Here is a 20,145-nt window from a genome sequence, read left to right on the forward strand (position 1 = left end):
TAGTTGCGGGGAATTAGGGAAGATTGCTGATTTTTTTTTTTTTTTTTGTAGAGGCATAGGTTCATAAGAGGAAAAGGATCATTCCAAGAGAAGAAAGACTGTTTTAGAAACCAGTTATCCAGAAAATTCCATCATTAATGGAGATTCAGATAGCATGTTAACTTTTCCTGAGAGTCAAGGACCAAATCAAAGAATTTAAAGGCTGAAAAATGAATGATTAAACTCTAGGTAGGCATTGCGATGTGTGCCTCTGAGCTCAGCATTTGTGAGGTGCATGTAGGGAGATGGAAGTTCAAGGCCAGCTTCCTATCAAGGGCAAGATTAGCCATAATGAGACTCTATCTTTAAAAAGGGGGTTGGGGCTGGGTATGTAGCCCAGAGATAGAATGCTTGCCTAAATTGTAAAGGGGCTCTGAGTCTTGTTACGTCCCTCTTTCCATTGCAAACACAAAAGCACCTCAGACAATCAGATGTCCTTCTCTTCAGCATGTCTCAGGCATTTGACTCATTATGATAAATGTTTTGTTTTAGAGCCAGGGCATCACTGTGGAAGCAGCTGGTATGGCTTCAGCCTCCTCAGGAGCCAGCAGCCCCTGTCTTCCTTCTGACCACCTCCTGACTCGAAGGCAGTCTTTGAAGTATTCATCAGACCCAGCTTCACTAGGGTCGCTGGCCATGCTTCCTCTGCCGTGTAGACTCCTTCTGGTTGTCTTGTTTATTGATTTAGAACATACCCTTCCATCAATGTTCTCAGGATGGATTAGTGTCACTCATATCCACACTGAGAACTACTAGAAGTTCTACATGTGGCTTTCTCTGCCCTCACAGTAATGTGATGAGGGTATGATCAGTTCAGATTGGCTGCCTTTCACATTTGGAAACACAGGGCAGATAAAATAGCATTTGCCTTCTCAACCCCTTTATGTAAAATGCATAGCTGTTAGGAAAACCTTGAATATGTGTCAAACAACTTAAAAGGATAACTTTGCTTTGATACAAACGTGATGTCATCAGAGACACAACTTGAGAGTTAACACATAGCAAACAGTTACTCTCATGCCCAGGCACAGCATTGGGATCACACTTGCTAAACATCCTGCTCCATCAGCCCCCCCAAACGACCTTTTTCATGGCTAAATGACAGTCCAGTGTGTCTGATCTGCACCTTATTACACAGTACAATGCTTTTGCTATGAATAAACTTCTTGAATTGTCATAGATTTTTCCGTTTGATATTTGCATAATCTAACTATTGAGTTTTTTTAAAAAAAATAATACTTTTTTTCTTTTTCATCCATTAGTAGTTTAGTCTTTTGACCTTTTCTCTGATGGGTAAAAAAAGAAAGAGTCAAGGAGAGGTAGGTTTGTGTTGCTGCTCTACAAACAATTCTGGAAAATGCCTGGAAGAAATGAACATGCTTTTAGTTTATCTCTATATTTTAATTATCCCTATCACTCTTTATTTTTGACCTTCAAAAAATTAAGTTATAATTACGTCATTTCCCCCTTCTCTTCTCTCACTAGAACCCTTCCCCGGTGCCCTCCCTCCAATCCCTACTGTATCTTTCCCTCCCATTCTCCCTCTCAAATTCACGGCCTCTTTTTCCTTGATTATTATTGTTACACACACACACACACACACACACACGAGTCACCACCACCACCTCCAACAACAACAACAACAATAACAACAACATTTTTAGGTAACCTCTTCAGTCCTATAATGTCATTTATGAGCATATGATTCAAGAGCTTACCATTTGGTATTGGATAACCAATAGGTGGGCTCATCCCTGGCGTTCATTTTTTCTTCTCAGCAGTCAATGGTTTCCTATAATTCCTTGTCTATTTTTGGTTGTGAGTCTAGCCTTTAACGGCTGGGTAGACTGATGTGGATGCCAGGAAGTGCATGCTGACAGGAGCCTGATATAGCTGTCTCCTTAGAGGTCTGACAGAGCCTGAAATATACAGAGGTGGATGCTCACAGCTAACCATTGAGCTGATCATGGGGTTCCCAATGGAGGAGTTCGAGTGAAGACTGAAGGAGCTGAAAGGGTTTGTAGCCCCATGAGGAGAGCAACAATACCAATCAACCAGAGCTCCCAGGGCCTAAACCACCAGCCTCGGAGCACTTAGGGAGGGACCCATGGCTCCAGCTGTATATGTAGGGGAAGATGACAGTGTCAGGCATAGGTGGGTGAGAAAGTCCTTGGTCCAGTGAAGGCTGGAAGCCCCAGTGTGGGGGAAATTGTGAGTGGGGAGGTGAGAGTGGGAGGGTGGGTGGGGGCATATCCTCATAGAAGCAGGAGGGGAGATGGGATAGGGGATTCCTGGGTGAGGGGAGAAAGGGGATTAATTACATCTGAAATGTAAATAAAATATCCAATAAAAAATAATAATTCCTTGTCTAGAGGTGGGACCCTGTGAGATGTCCCCCTTCTTTGTGCATATGCTAATTAGCGTAATCATTGTTCTGCAGCCATGTCATTGAAGTGTCACTAGTGCCCGAGACACAATGTCACAAAAGAGGGATGAGAATTACACTTATGTGTGGTGTAAGGATAAGTGTGCCTCGTTCCGTGCACATAAGAATTAGCTGTACATGCCATGGGGATGCCGCCTGCGGGCGTTAAAGTTACCCTTTGCTGGTCACTTCATGTTGGTGAAATAGAAACATTGAAACAGAAATTGGACTTCTTTTTGTTTCTAGCTTCACTTAATTCTAGTCAGAGCTTATTTGAATTTTATGAAATATTGATATATAGTACCACTACTAATGTATATACTTATAGCTTGCTAGGAGAACAGCCTTTTCCTCATTGGGCCACACTCTGAGATCCTGCTGCACACAGCCAGCCAAACAATGTGCATAATTTTCTATTTCGTTTGCTTGTAGGGATTCTGGTATTTGTAAAGCATCGTGCCATTGGAATAAGTTAGAATATTTATGGGGTGCTTGCAGACTCTTCCTTCCTCTGCGTGGCTGCTTGGTGGTCTTTCCAAACGCTCAGCTCTCACATGTCTCCAGCTGCATCTCAGGGCTCTGCGTCTCAGGGCTCCGAGTCTCAGGGTTCCGAGTCTCAGGGCTCTGCATCTCCTCAGGGCTCTGCATCTCCTCAGGGCTCCGCATCTCCTCAGGGCTCCGCATCTCCTCAGGGCTCCGTGTCTCAGGGCTCCGTGTCTCAGGGCTCCGCATCTCACGGCTTCGCATTTCATGGCTCCGCATCTAAGTCTTGGGGCCATTTTTGGCCTGTGTTCAATAACCTGAATCATCCCACTGTAAGAATCAAGTGGGTATGGTGGCCCAACACATTTTAAACACTGAATGGAACCACATGGTCTTGTAAAGTCCCCCAAGAAAGGACGTTTTCTGATTTGACACGACACACACAAAATCTCCAGCCAGTCTTCTCCCCTATTCACTTGTTGTCAACTTGACACCTGGAAAGAGAGAAGCTTAGCTGAAGGATTTATTGCCTTCTTTGCACAGCCTGTGTGCATGTCTGTATGGTGTTTTCTTGATAAGTGATCGATACAGGAGGATTTAGATCACTCTGGGTGATTCAGTCGCTAGGCATGTGGGCTTGAGCTGTATAAGAAAGATAGCTGTGCAATCTAGGAAGAGCGATCCAATAAACCATGTTCCTCTACGGTCTCTGCTTCATCTTTGCCTCGAGTTCCCTCCATGGCTTCATTCAATGATGAATATAACCTATCAGCCAGGTAAATCTTTTTTCTCCCCAAGTCGCTTTTGCTCTGGGTGTTCATCACAGCAATAGGAAACGCACTAGATGAGTATTCTTGGAAGCCTCCAGTGGCTCAGCTTGGGGTTTCTCAAGTGGCAGCCACCACGAGTGTTGTTTTGCTCTTGCAGAATGCTTCTTCCTGCTGCGTTGTCTATAGTTTCTGCATGCAACTTCCATTTTCGCCTTGGGCTGTTAGGTCACCATTTAAACCATTGCAGGACCCGTATCTGTGGGCAGTGCATTTGCTTCCGCTATGGTTTCATTGCAGTAGGCTGATTTCTTATGTTCTTCACCGGTCTGTCCTATGACCTGAAATCATGGCTCCTCAATGTTCTAGCTACTCAGATTGCAAACAGGCTCATTTTTTCTTAACTATGCATCATCTAGCAATGAGCATGATGCTTCACATGCACTCTGGTGAGCAAAACTGAGTGGAATATTTATTTGGCTTAATTGAGATGCTGGGACGTTTGGCTATGAGATTATTGAAATGTATGTCTATGATGCACGGTGGCCAGTCGTGTCCTGCCGCCTTTATCTGCTTGACTTCTAGACTTCCCTAGATGTGTTAACTTTGTGTCCATGATAATGAGTCAGTTTCAAAACTAGCTTATCTGAAAAGCAGAACAAAGTCAACTTCCTCCCAGAGGCAGCACGTGGATACAGAGTAATCGCCGAGGGGCTCCAGGCTGTAATCTGTTAGCCTGTGGCACCAAATGAGAGCCATCACAGGCCAGTCCTGCCCGGCAGTTTCCAAGATTCATCCCACGAGATGATTGTGAGGTCTGATTACTTTAAAACAGCCTCCAGCATAGTGCACATAAAGTACTTAAGATGCTCACTGCATGCTCAGTGCGCATGAGTGATCAAAATAACAATCTTTGGGGCAGCAGAGACAGACTTGCTGTCAAGAGCACCGGCTGCTCTTCTACAGGACTCAGGTTTGATTCTCAGCACCCACATGGTGGCTCACAACCACCTGTAATTCCACTCCCAGAGGATCTGACACCCTCTTCTAGCTTCCCTGGTCTCTAGGCATATAGTGGATTCTAGGCAAAATACCACCTATACACAGCAATGTTAATAAATTAAAAATATTAGTGTTTATTATTGTTTATTTTAGGATGTACAGTAAATGCTCATTTTTGAGCAGGACTAATTGGTGTTTTGTCACTCAGGACAGAGATGAGAACTTTATTCTTCCTTATAATTTGTCAAGAAACTGGAACACATGTATAGCTGGATTTTTTCAAACAATGATATAATTTTACTGTTTTCATGTCTAAATTAGATATATTGACAATATATATCCCCCTGACACAACAGTTGATATGTGATTATTTTTCATGTGTTCAGTGTTAAAAATGTTTGAATTAGACAAGCATGGTGGTATACGCCTTTCATCCCGGCACTTGGGAGACAGAAGCAGGGGGATCTCTGTTGTTCAAGGCCATCCTGGTCTACACAGTAAGTTCCAGGACGGCTAGGCCTATATAGGGAGACCAAGTCTTAAAACCAAACAGAACAATTGTAGTAATGTTTTACTAAAGTAATAATTCCTTCCATGGAAGTCTAAAACTTCATCTCTAACTTACAATCTAAGTTTGGAGAGATAAGTTCCCAAGAAATATAGAAGCTTGACTTCATCTTTGCCCTTTGAAATAGTTATTTTTGTTGATAACATTTGGTCAGGACAGAATGGCCTTTTTCTGGGTAAGACTCTGAGTCAAAGGCTCAAAGAATATACGGCAGAAAAATTGGTCCACCTGCTCCCCCTGCGTCTCTAATTTAGTTAGTGAGAGTCACAGGTGGGTAAACCTTTGGAAGAAGATTATTTGAAAACTATTTAAAACTTTCATATTTCCAAAAATGCATTTGTGGCCATTTCGTAGCTAAAGACACTGACAGACTTGGCCCAGCTCCTAATAAAACAGCTCAGCAGCCATGAGAATTGAACTGAGATGACTCAGAGTCTAGGACCATACTGCATCAGATCAGCATCTGTGGCTCTCTACAGCTAAGCATCTGTTAGGTGATGAAGTTATCTAGTGAAATGTGTGTGCGTATGTGTCTCTCTCTGTGTGTGTGTTTTGTCTGCATGTGCATTGCTTATATTCCTAGTGTTTGCAGAGGCCAGAAGAGTGTTGGAAATTTCTGTAGAACTGGATTTAGGGTTGATTGTGAGCTGCCATGTGGGAAGCAAACTTAGTCCCCTGCAAGAGCAGCCAGCGCTCTTAACAGTTGAGCCATCTCTCTAGCTCCTTGTAAATGTTTTTATCTTAATTTAATAAAAATATCTCGGAGGCTTCCAAACTTAGCTGAAGGGCTGTGATTTCAGTTAGCAGGTAAGGTGCTTGCTGTGAAATACAAGGATGCTGAGTTGGGATCCCAGGTATTCTGGAAAAGCTGGGTGCTGTCACACACACCTGTGATCATAGCACTGGGCAAGTGGAGACAGGAGCATCCCTGGGGTCTTCTTACCTGCCAGGTTAGATAAATCAATAAGCTCCAGGTTCAGTGAGAGACTCTGACATGGAAAAATAAGGCAGAGTGACTGGGCACACTTGACATTGACCTTGGCCTCCATGTACACATGCACACTCATGGGTGCATGCACAGAAACATGACACACTCACATACGATGTTGTCTGGTTTTAACATATATATATATATATATATATATATATATATATATGTATGTATGTATGTATGTATATGTATATGTACACAAAGAACAATGTACTATTTCAGTACATGATGTAATGTGCACACCAGGGCAAGCATCTCAGTTTCCTCATAGGCTGATCATGTCTCTGTACTGATTATTAATGGTTTTTAGCTTCTTTATAGCACACAGTTGGGTCTTCATTATCTGGTCACTACTCTGTGCAACAGGACCCCGGAGCTTACTTCTCTTGTGTGATTGAAAATGTAACCTGGCTACACTTACTCCATGCTTTCTTCACCCCCACTCTCCCGGCTTCTTGGACCAGCCATTCTGATCTCAGTGTCTGGAATGACTATTGACATTGTGTAGGAGGGGCTGTTCACCTAACACACCATCTTCCAGCCCCACCCAGTTTATTACGATGACAGAATATCACTCCTTTTTATGGCTGAATAGTGTTCTGTGATGTATAGGCACCACATTTTCTTTATTCGTCCCTCAGTTTATGGGTACTTACATTGCCTCTAAAGCTTGGGGTGCTGCATTCATTACTCAGTTTATGGGCACTTAACACTGTCTCTATTTCTTAGGGTAGGGTACTGTATTTGTTCATTAGTTCATCAGTTTATGGACGTTACCTCTATTTCTTGGGGTATTACATCAGTTCCACCATTTATGGACTCTTATTTTGCCTCTATTTCTTGGGGAGATTGTGAACAGTGCTGTAACAGACATAGTGATACAAACATCTCATCAACATACTGGCTTGGTTTTCTTTGGCCATCTGGCTAGGAATGAGATGCCGGGATGGAATAATAGTTTTATATTTAATTTAAAAGTATTTTTTAAAGATTTATTTATTTTGTATGGATGCTTTGCCTGCATGTATGTCGATACATCACATACATGCCTGGTGCCCATGGAGATAAAAAGAGGTCATTTGATCTCCTAGACCTGGAGTGACAAACCACTATAAGCCACAGTGTTGGTCTGGGAGCTGAACCCTGGTCCACTGCAAAGCAATAAGTCTTCTCAGCTGCCATCTCTCAGTGAGCCGTCTCTCCACACTTTAACTTTTCAAAAGAAAGCTACCTACTATTTTTGTAGCTGCTGTGCTATGTATATGCTTTCACATATACATACATGTATACAGATACATATGCACACACGCAGACACACAAAATTACTAGTATGTTAGAGACAACTACTACTTACTTACAAACTTCTATTGTTAAATTCTCAGGTGCTTGTACAGATCTTGATATTAGTAAGTGACTTGAGATTTGTTATATTGAAATTATTTACCCCATGAATGCCAACAAATGCCACAAGTCAATGCTGTTCCTTTTTTTTTTTCTATTTGAAGAGACAATTACGCAACACAAGATTGCAGGTGCCGTCAGTACTTATTTTAATGAAATAAAGTGCTGTCATCTTGGAAGATGGTGTTTGTCCTGAAGTTTATGGGTAAAAATGGTACTCTAATTTGTTCTTTATCCTTCTGCATTTTCAGGGATCCGGAAAGACCGCCGAGGAGGGAGAATGCTGAAGCACAAGCGTCAGAGAGATGATTTGGAAGGCCGAAATGAAATGGGCGCTTCAGGAGACATGAGGGCCGCCAACCTTTGGCCAAGCCCTCTTGTGATTAAGCACACTAAGAAGAATAGCCCTGCCTTGTCCTTGACAGCTGACCAGATGGTCAGTGCCTTGTTGGATGCTGAACCACCCATGATCTATTCTGAATATGATCCTTCTAGACCATTCAGTGAAGCCTCGATGATGGGCTTATTGACCAACCTGGCAGACAGAGAGCTGGTTCATATGATTAACTGGGCAAAGAGAGTGCCAGGTAAGAATGCTGAACTCTACTTCTATATTATGAGTGAACAACTTTTCAACAGTTGGCTGTGGTACTGTCGGGGCAAAGTAGTACTGTGCTGTGTGATTAGGGAGAAGGCTATACTGGGGTTTGTCAATTGTCAATATTAACCCACTATATTTCTCTTGAAACCTAGGAAATAGCCTTTAAAAATAAATGTCCAGCAGACTAAAATCTTGGACGTACTATTTTTGGCCAGTCTTCTTAAAAGACTTGGATGAACACTATATGCCACACGCAACTATGTACTGTCATGCAGATATCACGTATTAAAAGTACTTAATGCTCAGGGATCTATGGAATTGTTTTTATTTCTAATCCTATCCTTCAAAACACCTTTATTGAGAAGCAATTTTTCCATAAATAATCTCTTTGTCAAATATTGGCACACAGTAAGGGGCCGATAGTCTATTGGTAGAATGCCAATTCTACAATTACTTATTCCGTTTGTTTTCTGCATGGTTTGTTCAGAGAAACAAAAATACAGTGGCAAAACAAATGCAACAATGTCCTGGGGAGCTTTTAGAAAGTTCCAGAAGCCAAAGCGACACTCTGCTTCTCTTATTAGCCTCTCAAGTGCTGCTTTTATGGCTCTTGACTGTTCTTGTTTAAGAGAAGGATCCTAGCTATGACGAGAACAAGACTGTCCCATGCCTCAACTAATGGATTTCATATGCAGAAGTCTGTGCTGAAGCAAGAAGGGGTGGAGTCTGTTTTCTGGCTTATAGATTAAATCAATGGGGGGATGTAAATATAGCTTTTTCTCCTTGGGCTTCAATAGATCTGAAGGTATTTTCTGTGACACATGGATATGTTATCTTTTTTTAAAAATAAAATTAATATGCATGTGGTATTTGGGGCCTTGATTTCCAGAGTCACTGAGAGACTCTAAGTTAATGTGGATCTCCCCTTGGGGAATCTTAATGCATTTGCATAAATCCACATATAAACCTGTTGTACTTTGAGTAGGTAGGCAGTAGTATAATGATCCAAACTTATTACAGAGCATCTGTTTGGGTGGTTTGGGTAGGAGAGATCAGAGTATATGAAAAAGTAGGATAGATAGAAAATAATTCAAGTTTTGATGATAGTTCTATTGGGCAAAAATTCTTGACCATCTGAGGAACTGAATATTTTATTGAGTGCCTAGACATTTTAGCATTGTTTCATGAGACAGATACAAATACCTCAGGATTGCAATTATGTGAGACTATATGTTTTTTCTCGAAGTTTATATCTGTTTTTATACTTTGAGTGAAAAGAAAAGAAAGAACTCTACAAAAGATTTAATGGTCATACCCCTGAGAACCAGTTCTGGGTTGCTGTTAAGTTTTTATAATTCTGTAAACATATTTCTTATGAGATCCTGAAAATACTAGTTCCAGAGCCAAACTATGGATATAGCTGAACCTAAGCACATATTTTTCATTTTAATCTGTAAAGTCACATCTCACCATTTTGTAATTGATATTTTGTTGTTTATACTGTGGTTTTATGTCAGGGCACTTCCTAGATAGTCCTGGCAGATGAGGACTATCCTTATCATCCTGCTTTAGCCTGAATAAGTTCAAGTATATTACTCATTGACGGAAGATTTATGAAAACAATCTCTATTTAGTATTAAAATAGAAGTCAAGGGTAAAAAGATGCTATGTTCAAGTTTAGTTATTCCATTGTTAAACTCAGAATTAGACATGTGTGCTAATAAAATATCTAGGAAAACTACTCTTAAATGTCTTTATGCTAATTCAAAGTGCCCAGCATCTTTGGGATAAATTATATTTTGTTTATTGGTCCCTTAGAATAAAAGAATTATAGAAGCATAATGCAATTATGTACAGTCATGTGCCCTGTAACAACATTTTGCATTGCAACAGGCCTTGTCAATGGTGTTAGGTCTGTAAGGTCTATGGGTCAGAGCGAGGGCAGGTGTCGTTGATGGTGGTCTGAATGTTATATAGGATGGAGGCAGAGCTCATTGGTGGTGGGTCTATGTGTTATATGGGTTAGTTTGTAGAGAATTAACAGATCCACCCAGGCATGCATTTCTCTGATGTATCCCTGTCATGAAGTGACACAAGGTTTTCTGTCTCTCTGTCTATGTCTTCCTCTCTGTCTCTGTCAGTCTGTCTGTCTGTCTCTGTCTCTCTGTGTCTCTCTGTCTCTGTCTCTGTCTCTGTCTCTGTCTCTCTCTCTCTCTCTGTGTGTGTGTGTGTGTGTGTGTGTGTGTGTACCATTAAAATGCAGCTATTGTAAGCCTAAAGCCTACTTGTCTGGGAGAAACAGAATGAAAATAGCTATTGATTTAAAATGACAAAAAAAAAAAAAAAAAAGACCAAAGACCTTCAGGAGGAACTCTGAAGATGACTGTGGAAATTCACAGTGGAAGTTGAATTTCCAAAAGTTTTTATATACCCAAATACCTCTGTCATTTAAAACAATAGTTCACACTAAAGAGCTGGTGTAGGCAATGCCACATTTATGAGGTGATAATTTAGGGATGATAATGGCAATTTCAAAAAGAGAAAGAAAACCATGGCTAGGAAGGACAATAGCAACGGAACCAGTGAAGTGATTTGGATTTGGAAGAGGCCAGAGGGGGATTTAGGGAGGCTTGGAGGGAGGAAACAGAGGTTGGGAAAATGATGTAATTGCATTGTGCTCTCCAAAGAAATAATTTAAAAATATACACGATGGGAGACGATGAAAACTGTAAAGGGTTAATGTTTCCTATCGCCATGTCTAAAGAGCCGTGCTGTGAGAAAAGGGATGCCTCTTATCTTTCCAGGTCTGCAGAAAACTTTTAAAAAATAGTTTTATTGTTTTGACGTTTAAGTATGGCTATATTATTTTCTCTACCCTTTCTTCCCTTCAACACCTCTCATTCCAAATTCATAGTTTTTTATTCTTTAATTGTTCTTAAGTCAATTTATCATCTATCTATCTATCTATCTATCTATCTATCTATCCATCCATCCATCCATCCATCCATCCATCCATCCATCCATCTATCTATCTATCTATCTATCTATCTATCTATCTATCTATCTATCTCTGTCTATCTCTGTCTGTCTGTCTGTCTGTCTGTCTATTATCATCTACGTATCTGTCATCTACCTACCTATCTACTTACACCTAATATTTGCACAACCTTCTCAATCTCTATACTGTTTCTTATAGATACATGACTTCAGAGCTGACCACTTGGCATTGGATAAACAATTGGGAATCTATACCCAGGGGAAGACTATTTGTTTGGCTATCAGCCTTAATTCCATAATTGCCTGTAGTTCTTAGTCTAGGGTGGAAACTCAGTGAGTAACATTTCCTTTTTCCATGTTAGCATGTCTATTGGTGTCTTTGTTGTTCTTCAGGTCTTGTTTAGGCAGCCATATTGTTGAGACTTCATGGGTGTAGCTTCCCTGTCATTTTCAGGAGACAACCTCACAGCAGACCTGTGGTTCCTCTTTCCATCTCCATGTGTTCAATTTTCCCAGACTCCTATGTTCAGTAATTATGTTGTGGAAGCATCAGCTGGGGCTGGGCACCACACAGTCACTTGTTCTTTGCATTTTGATTGGCTGTGGTTTTCTGTGATGGTCTCCATCTGTCACAAAGAGCAATCTCTTCGATCAGGGGTGAGAGGGCTACGCTTCTCTGTGAATATAAAGACAAATATTTAGAAGGCAGTTAGGAATGATGTCGGATTAGAAAAGTGGTGGTAGTGGGATCTCCTCCAGTTGGCTAGAGTTTTATACCAGGCATGGTTTTCTTCTTGTTGAGCATGTGTTAAATCCAAGTAGAGAGCCATGATACGTGTGCCACTATGTGACCATTAAGGTTATTGTGCCATGCTGGTCATTGTTGTGGTTCATAGGTATCACAGCACATTAGGACTACTGGTGACCTCCCTCTTTTGGAAGTTTGTAGGGTGCTTCTGGTTCCCTAAAAGCTTTTCCCCAGGGAGGAGCCTTTCAGGTCAGATCCAGCTTGGATCCTTTGGATCCTGTGTCTGAAGCACATGGTAGCTTCAGCAATGGGTACTTACTGTCAACTTCTGAGCGACAACCAGGGATAATGGCAATAGTCTATCATGTTTTGTGACTCTCTCAGACCCCCCTGACCAAAACTCTAAAGGAGGTTTCTTATGCCTGGTATTATAATTTTTGTCAGATAGACTGTTAGTATTGTGAGTCTCTATTGGAAATTTTCACTTGAAGCATATACGTATATGCAGATTTACTTTTACTTAACTCAATTTTAGGTAAATAAGTAGTAGATTCTTATAGATTTTTTTCAGACATCTTTACTGTTGTTTCAGTCTCTTCTGCCTCCTTCTGTATTGACCTCTAATTCCCTCATTAAAGCTCATTCTTTTCCCATTTCCCCTTTCAAATCACTTGCATCCTACTCTTTGTATCTCCCTCTCCAAGACCCCCCTTGACTCTATTATCCCTTCTTGCTTTCTTGGTTTCTGTAATTACTCTTGGTTATACACTCATACATGAAGATCTGGGGCTAGGAGCCACTGAAGAGAAATTGAGTGCACAATGTTTGAGAAAGACAAAAACCACAGGGTGGTTTTGAATCTTAATGTTTAGCTGTAGAACCTTGCTCTTCATTGTGTGCACGGTAATTCTTCAATAATAGCTATTTTTAGTGTAACTATGGAGGGAAGTTTGCTTTAATTTTTCATTTTTACTTATTCTTTGAAGACTTCACTCATGCATATACTATCTGGAAGATATCTACCACTCACCACCCCTTCAACTCTTTCCAGGACCCCCACACATCTCCCTCCCAATTTTACAATCACCTTTTATAGTAAATTGATGAATTATTTTAAGCCACTTAGCTCAATTAGTGTAGCCCATATGCAACTGGTTATGGGGCTTTACTCATTAATGCATGAGAAACTGACCAGTGACCATATTCCTTAAAGAAAAATGACTTTCTTTTGTGACAGCTATCAACTGTCAATAGGACCTCAGCTGAAGTTGGGGTCTTGGGAGCACACTTTCCAACCTATACTAAAATGTTAAACTGCCTTGATCTCATAACTAAAGATGTTGGGAAGTCATGTGTGCCACAGCCATGCCATTTTGACTTATAAATTAAACCCTTCTTAAACTTTATTGAAACATATGTCTCAAAATCAGTTTAGTTGTTAAAGATTGTTCTCTAGTTTCCTATACTGAATGATGATTTGGGTAGATATGTTGCTCCTAATGACTGCTACTGGATGTCTGATGAGGCTGATGATTAATCATGGGCTTAGGAGATGGGCTGAAGACCTGGCCCAAGAAGGAGCAGGAAGAAAACAAATGGCTTGGAATTTGAGTTCATGAAGACTTGCTGCCTTAACTAATCTCCCTCACACACCAGCACACTTCCGACTTTCCCCCTGGGCTCTCCCTGTGCAAATAGGTATGAGTTCCCTCTTTTAGAGAGTCCCACTCCACACCATTTTGCTTTGTTTCCCTACTTACTCACCTTTAGACACAGAAGGAGTGGATCTCTTTTATGGGTATGTCTGATTTAAGCCCCATGTACGGCTGTTCATTAAGTTCTGGGTCATCTCCAAGAGAGTATGGTTGTCTAGACCACCCCATAACTCAGGATGTCTCCAGGAACCTAGTGATCAGCATCCCTATCCCTAATGCTCACCCTTGTCATTCACATTAGCAAGGAACAGAAATCTGGAAACACAAAAATAAATGGACAGATGAAAGGTGACTTTGGAACCTTCTAATTTTAAGAAATTCTAGCCCTGTCAAGCACTCAGTTTTCCCATTAACTAGGACCACTCTATGGGGATGGGGTGATCCTCTTTATACATCCCTTCAGAGTCTACCTGATAGAATAACATCTACATGGCAGCTATGGCAGCTACCACAGCGAGACCCAGTTTCCATCCTTTATTACTGAAAGGGGTGGAGGGATTTGAAGAGTACACAGACATGAGCCTTGAGAACCCTGACAGGTGTCAGTTGTCTATAATAGATGAGGTGTACTGGAAAGCGAGGTGGGTAAGGACAAGAGGGAAGGGAAAGAGCTCAGCACCACTGTCCCGGGATCGGGAGTGAGCAGCACTTTCTATTCCAGGAGTCTCCTGCGCGGTCCAGGGACTTGGCGATATGCCAAGTTATAATCAGACCAGCAGACCCTGCCCTCAGGCTGTTGCAGGATTCTACCACGTTGAGAAAATGGCATGGCGATGAAACAGGATGTGGCATAAAAGTATGGGTGTCATCCCAGAGAGATGACAGATGCTGTTACTAAGGGCAAGACCCGCTTAGGATTTGGAACTGTTCTATACAGAGATCTCCATGGTTAGGCTAGTATCTCCTCACTGTTAGTACAGTACCCTTGGCTGTAGTGCACAGCTTTAATCCTGATCAGTTCATCCCAGCTCCCTACTGATCCTGTTTAAATGCCAGGTAAAACTCAAGGGGATCAGCTGCCTGCCTGATCTGTCTTTCATGTATAACCCTCATACTGACATAGATATTTCAGGACCAGATATCTGAAGCCTTTGAAAGTGCCTTTCTCATGTTGAGATTGTTCCCAACTGGATCGTTTGCCACAAACTCTAGTGTCAAAGAGACTGGAAAGCCACAGAATTTGAATACCTGTGTACCACAGCTAAGGGTTCTGGGCGTCCCCAGCCACACTTCAGGGACTGTTGGTTGCAGAATTGCCATTTCCAAAGAGGATGGGTAGCATCTAACCTTTTAAGTGCTTAAATAAATGTTACTCTTATACTGTGTGGAGTTGTATTCTCTCAGAAACACATATTGAAGGCCTAGATCCGCATATCTCAGGCTGTGATCTTACTTAGAAGAAGTAGCTGAGATCCAATGAGTTCATATGTGTGATCTGTAAGAGAAGATGATTGACATCCTTGTAAAAGGGCCGTTGGACATTGACTTAGATGTGTCTGTGTTTATGTGCATGTGCATGCATATGTGTATGAGTGTGTGTGTGTTTGTGTGTATGATGCAAGTAGACACAGGGAGAGGATAGTAAGGTATCCATCACCTCCAACTTCCTTCTTGTTTGAATATGTGAACTGGACAGCTGACATGTGTTTATTGTAAGCCAGAGATCACCAAAGATCACCAACAGATACTGGAAGCTAGAAGAGGCAAGAATGAACTCTAACCCGAAAGTTTCAGAGAGTATGGCCCTGATAACATTTTGATCTTAAATTTCTAGTGTCCTAGTTTTATTCTGTTTCTATGACAAAATATTCTGACAAAAGCAGCTTAGGGGAGGAAAGGATTTGTTAGGCTTATACTTCCAGGTTGGGCCATCATTGAGGGAAGTCAGGGCAGGAAGGTGGAGGCAGGAACTGAGGAGTAATACTGCTTACTGGCTTCCTGTTTCATCCTTAGCTCGCTCCTATCTTCCTTCTTTCCTTCCTTCCTTCCTTCCTTCCTTCCTTCCTTCCTTTCTTTCTTTCTTTCTTTCTTTCTTTCTTTCTTTCTTTCTTTCTTTCTTTCTTTCTTTCTTTTCCTTTATACAGCCAGGAACCACCTGCCTAGGGAATGGTTCCCTACCACGGTTCCTCTTACATCAATTAACAATCAAGACAACCCCTCACAGATAAGTTCACATACAACAATCCTGATCTAGGCAAGTCCTTAATTGAGACTTTGTTCTCAGAAGACTCTAGGCTGTGTCACATTGATAAAGCTAACCAAGAAACCTTGTCTCTAGGCCTGAGACAACACACTTCTGTTTTAAAATCTGCAGTTTTTGGTATTTTGTGTGATAGCCTAGAAAATTAATATGAAGCATAGTAATAGAAGGCATATCGTTTTGCTTTGTTGTTGTTGTTCCTGGGTGGGCATTGAAACTGGAGCTTTACACAAGTTAGAAAAGTCACCTATTGCAGAGTGTTATTCTCCACCCTTAGCTCGCTCCTATCTTCCTTCCTTTCTTCCTTTCTTTCTTTCTTTCTTTCTTTCTTTCTTTCTTTCTTTCTTTCTTTCTTTCTTTCTTTCTTTTCATTCCTTTATACAGCCAGGAACCACCTGCCTAGGGAAAGCTCTTCAACTCTAAAAATCTTTTTATTTCTAAGTGAATAAAATAAAATAATACATGGAAATAAGTATTGGCATGAAGAAAATGGAAGTTAGATGGGATAGCTCACATCCGTATTTCCAGCATCCAGGAGGTTGGAGTAGAAGGATGGCCAGCCAAGGGTACATAGTAAGTTCAAGACCAGCCTGGGATAAGAGCATACAGAGTAAGATCCTGTCTCCACAGCAACAACTACAGCAGCAGCAGCAGCAGCAACAACAACAACAACAACAACAACAAAGTGGGTAGAATGAGCACGGAAACACATGTGTGTAATCTCAACACTGAAGAGACTGACACAGGAGGATTGCTATGAGTTCAAGGGTAGTCTTGGCTACATAGCACAAGCTTGACTTTTGGCCAAAGGAACAAAGAGATGTTTGGCTCTTTTAACATGGGTTTGGTTGATTATTTAGTGCTGCATAGATTCTCCTCTGCATTCGCAACTCCCTTGGCTCACTTAACTTCTGGCTTTGAAGCTGATTCAGAACAGCAACAATCTCATGGCTCTACCTAGCAGATAGCTCGTAGAAGAGTTTAGCCAGCAAAAGAATGACCTTACCTGCTGCTTTCATATGCACGTGTTTCTACTCTTTCCACTCCATTTATTAAATGGCAGCCTTCTGCAGAAGTATATTTAAGGGGCTTTTCATAGCTGATTTTTAGAGTTGAAGAGCTTTGTTAGTTTTTTCCTTATGGATCAAAAGCTTTGAAAATAAAGCAAAACATTTGGCCACTGGTCTACATATGTAATTATTTAACAGAATAAGATCTATTCATATATATATATATATGTATATATATATATATATAATATTATAATATAAAAATGCATACACACATATGCATGTACATATTCATATTCTTGAAACTTGAGAGATTCTTGTAAGACCACACAGACCTGGTACTTGGTGGTCAGATCATTTAGATGACTCAGTATTAATAAGGCACAACATTTGTTTACCAGGAGAGAAAAAGGGGTGTGTCGGGCGTCCCCTGTCTCTTCTTCCATTTGTTGTAGGTGCACCCCACACTTGCTCCTGCATGGACAGCAAATCCCTGTACACCCTGATCCATCACTTCAGCCCTGTGAGTACTAGGCTCTGTCTCAAGTCCTAAACAACAGAGTGTTCAGCTTTTACCTTCCACTGCCTACAGGGTAGCAGCTCACGCTTTCACCAACATACCTGAAAACGAACGATCCGTTCCTCCTATCTTTCCATCTGGTGTTCTCTGTTCTTGCCAGGCCTCCACTCTTCATGTTCATCCAACTTAGCCTACTTCTTTGTCACCATGGACCATTGGAACACTTAATACATGTTATTTCTCCATTCCATTGCCACTAGCTTTATCTAAGTCCCAATATCTCTATGACAAAAAGCTGTAGTAACTTGTGTGTGTGTGTTTTCTCATGCTTCTCTTTTCAACTCATTTTACACAGTGCTGCTAAAATCATATCTGAGAACCACTGCTCTAGGTGCTACACTTGGCTGGAAGTGCAATTCATTATTAGGAATATTTGCTTACTATGTGCCATGCCTTGGGTTCATCCCCAACTCCTTGTATTACTTTGCTGTGGATCCTGTAACAAGTTTCACAAGCAAGTCAGTTTGGAACAGAAATGTAGGCCTTCACAGTTGAGAGACTGATGATCTGAAATCATGGGTCAACAGGCCCAGCTTGTCTTTAAAGGCTCCATGTCTGACTTCTGTGCCTCTGGTGGCTGCTGGCAGTCTCATGTGTCCCAATGACAGCTGTATGTTTCCAATGGTAACTACAACCATGACATAATGATGCATTTCTCCCATGTATCTAAGTTTCTGTAACCAAATTTACCTCTTACAAAGATATCACCTCTCTTAATTAGCTTTAGCTCCCAACTCGACAAAACATAGGGTTACTGGAGAAGAAAGTTTCATTTGAGGGAGTACCCAGATAAGATTAGCCTAAGAGAGCTTGTCTTTGGGGGATTACTTAATTGTTCATTGATGTAAAAGATCCAGCCTACTGTGGACAATATAGTTCCCTTGACAGGTATTTCTGGGCTGTATAAGAAAGTTAGCCGAACACAAGCCTGTGAATGAGCCAGAAAGGAGAACATAGAACAGTAAGCATATTGGATTTAAATTTTACGCCAGTACAGCATGTTATAATCTTAACTTTATTACTCTAGCAAAGACTTTTTTCTTATTAGATTCAGGTGGACAGTAATTAAAGGTGGAAAAACAGTTAATAGAAACTTGGCATTATGACTTTATTATCATACTTTTAAAATCTCTGAGAAAATAGATAGTAGTGTCTATTTTAAGCTTTCCAGAGCTTAAAAATGCAGAACTAAATGACACCTTGGGATTCCTAACCCATGGCTTACATGCTGTAGACTAACCTTGGTAGCCCCTTATGTGATTTCTACTGAACTTGCTATTTCTGTTGAACTTGAGATCCTCTGGCCTAGCCATAGTACATGCATTTTACTTTGCTGTCCTTGATCATCTGCGTCCTGTTTTCTCTGCCAAAATTCTTTGCCCATTTTTTATCCTAAAGGAGCATCATAGCTTCTAGGGTTTTTCCCCCCAAAAAACTAACCATTTTATTACCAATGTAGTCCTAGATTGAGTTTGCCCCCTAGAGCAGCACTGGTTGTACGTTTCACAACTATGTCAACTGTTATGTAAAGCCCAAAGATAGCTCTTTACTGTTTTCTTGTTTACTTCATGGTAGATTTGTTTGTTACTGGATGCTTTATTTATTAAATGAATATTACAGAAAGGCATTGTTTTAGACCATGCTCCCTCAGTAGGTCCCAGCAGATGAAGACTCAAAAATAAAGATGGAGTTATTCACCATGAAAGACAAAGCAAAACCAAGTTGTTATTTGGGATTCTGAGAAATTAGGAGAGAAAGAAATAATATGCAAATAGGCTCCTTCCCATTGATGTGCCAACAATATCCCCTGCTTGGGTGCTTACACTCCAGGAAGGATTGTAGCTTACTTAGTAGAATGACTGCCTAGAGTGCATAGACCGCTAGGTTCATTCTCAAGCACAGTATAAACTGGAAGTAGTGGTGTACCCCTGTAATCACAGCCTTGGGGTTGTGGAGACAGGAGGATCAAATGCTCTGGGTCATCCTGAACTTAGAGGTTGAGGTCAGCCTGGTCTACATAAAACCTTTGCTTAAAACCCTGTTGCTATAAGTGGTTACATTATTTAATTCTTTCAATAAGTAAAACTGAAATCATCTAATGCTAACCAGTCAGGTATTTTTCTGTCTCCTTGACTAACCTTGAAGTGAACAAACCATTTTTTACTCCATGCTTTCTTTTGCCTGTGTCTATCCACAAAGCCCACCTCTACTTCTTGGTCCATTGTGGCGTGTTCCATTTCATCAGATGAATCACTGACCTGATTCTAGAATAGCAAAATAATGTCCTTTAAGACCTCCTCACTAGTTGTTGTCAGTTTGTGTTTTGACAATTCTGTAGTTGAAATTCTCCTTTCAAATGAAAGTTGCTGGCTTTTTTTGCCGTCCAAATTTAATTTGTTTAAGCCACTAACTTGCTTTTAAAAACTGTATGTATATAGAAGCTAGTGAGATGACTCAGCAGGTAAGGGTGCTTGTTGTCAAGATTGATGGGCTGAATTTGGTCTCCTTAATGCACATGGTGGAAGGAGAAAACTGATCCTTCGAGTTGTCCTTTGACTTCCACGTTTGTGCTATGGTATGCCTGTGCACACATGTGTGTGCATGCAAACACACACACA

General features: G+C 41.0%; 1 protein-coding gene across 1 annotated transcript in view; it reads left to right on the forward strand.

Moving 5' to 3' along the window:
- The window catches only part of Esr1 (estrogen receptor 1), a 352,705-nt gene that overhangs the window by 219,135 nt on the left and 113,425 nt on the right, over positions 1 to 20,145 (forward strand). The window contains exon 5 of the mRNA XM_028764359.1: positions 7,928 to 8,263. Coding sequence (XP_028620192.1) covers positions 7,928 to 8,263 — 336 coding nt within the window. The remainder of the gene's footprint in view (positions 1 to 7,927; positions 8,264 to 20,145) is intronic.

This window comes from Grammomys surdaster, unplaced genomic scaffold, assembly GCF_004785775.1.
Source record: "Grammomys surdaster isolate TR1022 unplaced genomic scaffold, NIH_TR_1.0 143, whole genome shotgun sequence".
Lineage (NCBI taxonomy): Eukaryota > Metazoa > Chordata > Mammalia > Rodentia > Muridae > Grammomys > Grammomys surdaster.